At 43.6% G+C, this 8,665-nt stretch overlaps 1 protein-coding gene across 1 annotated transcript; it reads left to right on the forward strand.

Moving 5' to 3' along the window:
- Window positions 1-2,528: 2,528 nt before the first annotated feature.
- On the forward strand, window positions 2,529-6,951 carry TUBB (tubulin beta class I). Its single transcript, XM_018560652.1, has 3 exons — window positions 2,529-2,670; window positions 4,344-4,454; window positions 4,999-6,951. Exons 2-3 carry the CDS (start codon window positions 4,394-4,396, stop codon window positions 6,054-6,056), a joined length of 1,119 nt encoding a protein of 372 aa, XP_018416154.1. The 5' UTR covers window positions 2,529-2,670; window positions 4,344-4,393; the 3' UTR covers window positions 6,057-6,951.
- The last annotated feature ends 1,714 nt before the right edge of the window (window positions 6,952-8,665 follow it).

Consider the following 8,665-nt stretch of genomic DNA (forward strand, 5'->3'; position numbering starts at 1 on the left):
ATACAGATCATTTTATTTTGATTGAATGCCATTTCAGATGACATTTGTTGCACAGTATCACATTTTACACGTCAGAGGCAGTTGTAAAGGGAATTTCATCAATTCTATTACTTTGACTCTGCGATCCGCTATATGATTGAATGGGTTTTATATCCCGGCGTATGCGTAGTGCAGAGTTAAATGCCACATTGCAGAGCCATGTGTCCGGAAACTGAGACACGCTGAATAGGGAGCGGATACTATTCCAGTATAAAAGAACGGAATCCATCAGGAAAACATCAGGCGCCTTGAATTACCCTCATCGCCCAATAATAAAAAACTTTTTTGAAACAGTGACATTTTATTTGCATGTGCACTTTTTTTTTTTTATTGTAAAATTAATTCTGGGCATTGCCAAGGCTGGACATTTTAAATGAGCAAAACGCAATGTTTAAGTTCATATCACTTATTAAATATAACAATAGGATTTAGTGTAACAAAAAATTCCATTATGATTGCACATTTAAGTTGGATCGGTGATCTTTTTTCGTTTTTTTTTTTTTCCTTCTTGGCTTACAGGAGATCAGTGTGCTATGGCGCCAAGAGCTTCTCCCCTCCCCCGACCACCTCCTCCTTTCTCTCTAGGTTTTCAGTCTTTGTTCTCAGGCAGCCTCTAAAATAGGGAGGGAGTTTCCCTTAAAAAAAAAGACATTTTTGACTTTCTTAAATCCCAAAAACTCAATTGGGAGGCATTATTTTTTTTTGCAGCTAGAAGTGGTCTCACCCATAGCAGTAATGCTATTACAGGGAAGATTAAGGGAAGGGTGTGTATCCACATCACATAGCCATCTGCAGGGATGGATATTCTACATCTTTATTATGGGAAGCGTGTATGCGAATCCACAACGACTCATTTACATATACAAATATTGACATTTTATCCGATACATTGCCTACAAATATTATTGTAGTGATGTCCAATCCTTACAACAACAAAAAATATATATTTTCATATTTTTGGCTCTGTAAATGTTAATATTTCAAAAAATAGCGTTGTCCCAAAGTATTATCCTGAAATACAACTCCAGTTGTCCTCGCCCACGATATTTGGGTGATTAAAGCGCCGTGCATTGTGCAGATCCGTGGCTATAAATAGGACCAGGGGGGACCTACCAATTACTATGGGCTGGCAACGTGACCGATGGCTCAGATAGTGGATGTGTACTACTACTACACATTGTAAGTCTATGCTGATGACAGCCTGGTACAGCTGCAGTGCCACTCCCTGGGGTGTAAACCTACACCCCCCTTCCTCCCCCTTCTTCTTCCATGATCAGCAACGATCTGTGTATAGTGTGTGGGTTTAATATCAGATATATAGATACACAGGAGATAGGTATGAAATAGATAGATGGATGGATATGGCTAGATAGATAGATAGATAGCTATAGATATGGATAGGTAGATGGATGTATAGATAGATAGCTATAGATATGGAGAGAAATGCTCTTTTGGAGTGCTGCTCTCCTGTTATGCCAGTGACATAATTTAGGGTGACCAGGCCCAGCGTCACATCCCCTTGCGTCCCCCATCTGTATTTGTAAGGCTGTATTGTTCTCCAACTTCCTCTGTAGATGTGGAGGGAGGGGGAGGGGAAGCCAAACCACAGCACGCAGTGCAAATGAAGCAGAAGGGAGACTGTGGGGGTCGATCTGCGTTCCACATTGTAGAGCCGCAGATACAGACAGAGCACAAGACTGCACATGATTCATACACACAGAGCTCCTAGGAATGTTTTGTTCGCATTTCCCAGAAGGCCCTTTAAACCCACCAGTTCAATCAAGTCACTGTGTTTGCCTGGGTGTTGGCACCCTGATCTGTGAACTTGAATTGATTTAAAGGGTCAGTCCAACTACTACGAGAGATGACGTGATGGTGGGTGGATGCTGATGGGCTGAATGGCCCACTGGTTTCTTACAATGGGGCAGAATGTTTTTGCTGGGGTTCTTGGCTTAGTCCTCCATTGCCATGGTGTCTCACTCACCTTCCTGCAGCATGTATAATCAGTAGGCAGATGAGGCCCTCTCATAGTGGACATGACTTTAGTAAACCCACATCTGATCTGATCCTCTCTGAGACTCCATATGTGTGAACCCTGCTGTTAAAGGAAAACTATGAGGTGAGTGTTTTTCACTCACCTCATAGTTCTAGCCGACCTGTGACAATGAGACTGTCACAGGTCGGCTCAGTAGATCGGGAAGTGAGTGAACACATACCTGCGTTCGCTCACTTCATGAACACCTCAGAAGTTAGGTGCCAGCTGTAAGGAGCATTGACTACCTGGCTCCTGCGAGGTGCCCAGCCCTTCCATCATCTACCAGTAACTGAAACATCAGTTTTGGGTAGGAAGACCCTTTAAGCGAAGTCTGCAGATGTATTTATGTAAAAAAGCAGTTGAGTGCTCTGTAGCAGAACTAGGATATGGTTAGAACTTCCTGTTTCTGGCTGCCAGTAGATCAGATGGTGAAACCGAGCACCTTCAGTGGCATTTCCCTTAAAGCTCATTTCATCTTTCTTCATAGTTTTGGGAGGTGATCAGTGACGAGCATGGAATCGACCCAACAGGGACATACCATGGAGACAGCGACCTGCAGCTGGACAGGATCAGCGTCTACTACAACGAGGCAACAGGTAATTTGAGTCCCCCTGTGAAGCTCTCACCCAAAACATATTTTAATTCTCTGACCTCCTCCATGACAACAATACATGACTTGGTCAGGAAAGGAACAGCCTAGCAAGATACGTGGAGGCTTTACCAAGGTCCAGAATCCAACAAAATAGTTTAAAGCAAACCTGCGCTGAGAAAAATACGGGTGTTGCCCTTTGCTAACCTCCTACTGAATATGCTAGTTTCCTTGCTAATCCTTTCTCTTCAGAACTTCCAAGTTACTGACCGGAAGCATGCATGCAGCAAGTAAAGTCAATACCCCTGGTCTGCATATTTTATTCCTGGTGGGTGACTCCAAAATGATTGAAATCATTAGATGAGCATCTCAGAAAAAAAAGTTCGGCAATGGCTTCCCCAATATTAACGCCAGCACAGGTTTCCTATACGTTGTGCATTTGATTACAGTAGTTGAGCACATCTATAGCTATTTGTTTTATTATTTTATATTGACTTGCTTGCTCATAGGTTTTAAGGGTCTATGTGTAAAGCTTTCACCGAACCATATGCTGGGTGAATGTCATTCGAATGGTATTCTCATCATTAGATGGAGCCAAGTAGCATACATTTGTCCTATGCTGCTCGGCTGCACGTAGTGTCAAGAATGCCGCGCAGATGGCATTGGCCTGGCATATGGCTCGGCTGAAGATTTATAAATAGACCCCTAGCTGGCATAAAACGGTCATGGTCTAGTACTAGGATGTATACAGTGCAGCAGTTTGTAGCATCCAACCAACTCACTGTCACCGACGTAAGGAAAAAAAAAAAGTGTTACAATATAATACGTTTAAGGATCTTTACCCTAAAATGTCACATAGGCATTAACAAATGTCCGCCATTGTCCTCTTCTGAGAACTTCATAATATGGATTGCTACACATTGTTGCTCCTTGCACCGTATACTGTATTAAGGTTACTAATGCGCTTCTTGATAACTGTCATTTTAAAAAAACTGCTTTGGAGTTTTATATGGTGTATCTATTCCTAGAGCTATAAATGTCAGGCGCGGGTGTGACTTGCATTCTTCTAAATGACTTTGATCCTTTGAGAAATGTACTTGTTAAAGGAGAATTATGAGGGGAGCGAAAATCACTCGGCCTCATAGTTCTAGCCGACCTGTGACAATGAGACTGTCACAGGTCGGCTCAATAGATCGGGAAGTTAGCGAACACATAGCGTCACTCGCTCACTTCTCGATCTATCCCTGCAGAGAGCCGTGACTGTCACTCACGGCTCCCTGCAGGGATTTCCCCCCCCCCCCTGTCTGATCCTCCTGACTGGTGGAACTACTGGGGGAGGGGGCGGGCACAGCTGGCTCTGCCTCTAGATAGGCAGAGTCAACTGTCAATCACGCAGCTGGGGGGATCTCGACAGTAATGTCGGGATCCGTCCCGGCTGCAGCGTCTCAGTATACCGCGAGTTGTAGCACGCAGTATACCGAGCTTAGGGTGACGGGAGGACGCTAGTTTGTGTCCTCCCGTTACCCTAAGGAGAACTATGGGGAAAAGCCCTGACCCCATAGTTCTCCTTTAACAAAGGCATAGCCAGCACTGTCATAGATTGTAATCAACTGTTAAGCATCTGTATCGGCCTTTCCGTGGTCAGATTTGTATCTAATTTGTTTTCTTTTCTATATCCAGGTGGCAAATATGTCCCTAGAGCCATCCTTGTCGATCTGGAGCCAGGAACAATGGACTCTGTCCGATCTGGGCCCTTCGGACAGATATTCAGGCCCGACAACTTTGTATTTGGTAAGCTCTTATTACGTTAATAAAAGATCTTTTTTATTAATTAGATGTTAAACCTTCATATTAGACTTAGATATAAAAGCTTATAAAAGTTAAAGCTTAAAATAACAGACATACAAGCTTGTAACAAGAGAATGAAGGATCAGTAAACCTCAAAAGAAAAGTTGCTATATACCATGATATCATTTATTGGGGTCTGTATCAGGAAGTCAGCTTAGTTTACTGAACATACAGTATCTCAGCAGCAGAATTTGAAGACTTATTTAGTGTAAAGAGCAAATCAGTAAGTTCAAAGTCCGGTACCCTTGGCAACCAACCAGAATCCATATTTTACCAGCTGATCGCTTGCTATGAGATGGGTTTATGCAGTTTGCATTTACAATTTGCATATCGCACTGTTTAATATGATTGCTTATCTCATACACCTAGTTTTAGTAAGACTCTAAAAGTGTTTCACATGTCTTTGTCAGGAATCACTGTCCCTTAATGTCGGTAACAGCTCCAAGAGTATGTCTAATACTTATTGCCACTTTTCTTCCTTCCTCAGGACAAAGTGGTGCTGGCAACAACTGGGCTAAGGGCCACTACACAGAAGGAGCTGAGCTGGTAGACTCTGTGCTAGATGTGGTGAGGAAAGAGGCAGAGAGCTGTGATTGTCTTCAGGGCTTCCAGCTCACACATTCCCTGGGTGGTGGTACCGGATCTGGTATGGGCACACTTCTCATCAGCAAAATCCGGGAAGAATACCCTGACCGTATCATGAACACCTTCAGCGTTGTGCCCTCCCCCAAGGTGTCCGACACTGTGGTGGAACCCTACAACGCCACACTCTCTGTCCATCAGCTGGTCGAGAACACAGATGAAACCTACTGCATTGACAATGAAGCCCTTTATGACATCTGCTTCCGTACCCTGAAGTTGACCACCCCAACTTACGGAGACCTGAACCACCTGGTTAGCGCCACCATGAGTGGAGTCACCACCTGCTTACGTTTCCCAGGCCAGCTGAATGCCGATCTTCGCAAACTGGCAGTCAACATGGTCCCCTTCCCACGTCTCCACTTCTTCATGCCAGGGTTCGCTCCTCTGACCAGCCGAGGCAGTCAGCAGTACCGTGCACTAACAGTGCCTGAGCTCACTCAGCAGGTGTTCGACGCCAAGAACATGATGGCTGCCTGTGACCCACGCCACGGTCGGTACCTAACAGTGGCAGCAGTGTTCCGTGGTCGCATGTCCATGAAGGAGGTTGATGAGCAGATGCTTAATGTCCAGAACAAGAACAGCAGCTACTTCGTGGAATGGATCCCCAACAACGTCAAAACGGCAGTGTGTGACATCCCACCACGCGGCCTTAAGATGGCAGTCACATTCATCGGCAACAGCACCGCCATCCAGGAGCTGTTTAAACGCATCTCAGAGCAATTCACTGCCATGTTCCGTCGTAAGGCTTTCCTCCACTGGTACACGGGAGAGGGCATGGATGAAATGGAGTTCACGGAGGCTGAGAGCAACATGAATGACCTTGTGTCCGAGTACCAACAGTACCAAGATGCTACAGCAGAAGAAGAGGAAGATTTCAATGAAGAAGCAGAAGATGAGGCTTGAGTTTTCTCTACCACAACCTTCACCACCACTACTCCCTATCCATCTCCACTTCTTCCTCATCTTTCCTTCTTAATTCTCAGGCTGAGAGAAAAAGTCTTTACAGAACATTTTCATTTGTTTTATTCCTTCATCCTTTTTCATTATTTTTAGTGTTTGCTTCCTATGCTTCTCTATACCTTCTCTGTATATGTTGCTTCAGTTTTGTGGAAAGTCCATGAACGTAGGCCCTGGTTGGAGCAGGTTACATCTCATTGAGGTTTTCAGTTTGGTCTTTGGAGGTGTTATGCAGCTGGTAGGCCGTAGCAGGCTCCTTAGATGACCTGCAAAGCTTTAATCACTTGGGATCCATCAAAAGGTGGCCTACTTAAACTCAAAAGCCTTAACCTTTCCCTGTGGCTGAGTGCTGGTCTCTGTAGCAACAGGTTGGTTAAATGTCTAATTATAACCCGAGATTGTAGGAGAGCCTGGAAACATCTAATCCTTACTCTACTTTTCGGAGCCCCGGTCAGTGGTGGCTTCTTTGTCCTTTTTTTTTACAAGTGGTTTCCTGTCTTCTTTCGTTTCCTTAAGTTATTACTGTGGACACACATAAAATGTACCAATCACTGCCATCTCCCTATTTACCAACTAAATGGGAACCATGAAAAAAAATGTCTCCATTCTAGCTTGGCTTGATATAGGTCTCATTAAACAAAGACTTTGCCTGTCATTGTTTACAATATAACAGCTAGTCCTTGGGATCTAAAAATAATGCACTTACCACTCTTTACAGCACACAGGATTTTTAAATATTGCAGAATTTGGTTATGATAATGACTTGGGCCTGAAAATCTACAGCCTGGGATGGCCGTACTCGGCCTGTGGTTAATAAGGAAACAATTGTATTTCAAAAGAGAAAAATAATGAGATTGCTGTTAGCAAATGGAAGGAATTGTGGGGAAGAATCTTTCTCTAAGTGAACAGTGGATGTTTCATTCCTTTTCCTGTCTTTATTTTCTGTTCAGTTCATCATTTTCTTCTCTTTCTGTCCCCATGCCATAATTATTTTTTATTTTACTGTTGCTTTTTCATATTGAAAAGATAACAAGCCTGTGATGGAAAAAAAAAAATAAAACAGTTTTTTTAAGTTTTGTCTGGTGTATGACGCACTCTTTCTTTGATTGCCGTGTGGAACACTTGGGTGGAGGTTGGGTTGAGGGTACCTACCATGAAGTCTTGCTGTGCCTGTTCAAGGCAAAGCAACAGGTTCACTTAAATGTGACACTGTTAAGAGGGAACTGGCCATCACCATGTGACCGTGATGGTTCCTAAGTGGTCATTCAGCAAGCACCATCACTGCCAGATGAGAGAAAGGGAAGTCAGTCACATGCCCCATATGCATTAATACTGGGTATTTTGATTTGCCCATGGCAGCCTAACAGAGCAGTGGGAGAGAGAATTGAAATGCAAGCATGCTCTACCCGGAGGGGGGAATGAAAGAAAAGTTGTTGCTTTGGCCTACATGGGCAAAACAGAGGATTTCTTAAAAAACATTATTATGGTTGGCTGGGGCCTTCTAATAAGGCAATTTTAGATTAAGTGATGGTTGGTCGAAAAATTTGCTACAGCTGATTGAAAAATTAATCTCATTGTTATCTGTAAAGACAACAGCTGTGGTTGATCTCATCCAGCACGGCATAGTTTTGGTTGTGCAGCATAGGTGATAACTTGAAAAAAAACTAAAACATTTAAACCTTATTCTCCACAATCTAACTACTACACTGTTCAAACACACTGTACAAGATAACACCCACCATATAATAGGCCCCTCCTAAATTTTTATATAGTTTTTCACAGTGTGCTTCCCCCGTAAAAAAAGATATTAGGGGGGGATTTATCAAAACTGGAGCAAACAGAATCTGGAGCAGTTGCCCATGGCAACCAATCAGCATCTCTCTTCAGTTTGCTCGGGTACGATTTGAAAATGAGGCAGAGAAGCTGATTGGCTGCAGTGCAAATCTGCTCCAGCTTTGATAAATTTACTCCCACTGTATATACTTGAAATCTCATTTAGTCTTTTGCTTCAGTGACTGGTAGCTGTTCCTATTCTGAGGGACACTTACACAATGTTACAAGTTTGCTTACATGGTTTGCTGATGCCAGAAAACATCTTGATGGAAAACCTTCTACAGTTCATTACTCCAACCATTAATTTTTTTGGAAGGAGCAGAAAGGGTTAGACCAGGGGTAGCAAACCTCCGGCCCTCCAACTGTGGTGAAACTACAAATCCCATGATGCATCTCTCTTCGGGAGTCATGTCTGTGGCTGTGAGAATCTTGCAATGCCTCATGGGATTTGTAGTTTCACCACAGCTGGAGGGCCGGAGGTTTGCTACCCCTGGGTTAGACACTAGAGCCTCCGTCGGTTTTTTTTTCTGCCTCTTGAGGTGATTCATTTACTATCAGGACAAGAAATGATGGCAAATCTCTCCAATGGGAACATATACAAAAACACACCTTTTACTAGAGTGCGATAGGCTTAGAACTCCTAGAAATGGCTTGAGTGCTGTTGAGTCTTTCCTGCCATGGTGACAATTCCCTACCATCTGTTGTCACAAGGGGAGAAAATG

The sequence above is a fragment of the Nanorana parkeri genome, unplaced genomic scaffold, assembly GCF_000935625.1.
Source record: "Nanorana parkeri isolate BGI_ZX_2015 unplaced genomic scaffold, ASM93562v1 scaffold470, whole genome shotgun sequence".
Taxonomy (NCBI): domain Eukaryota; kingdom Metazoa; phylum Chordata; class Amphibia; order Anura; family Dicroglossidae; genus Nanorana; species Nanorana parkeri.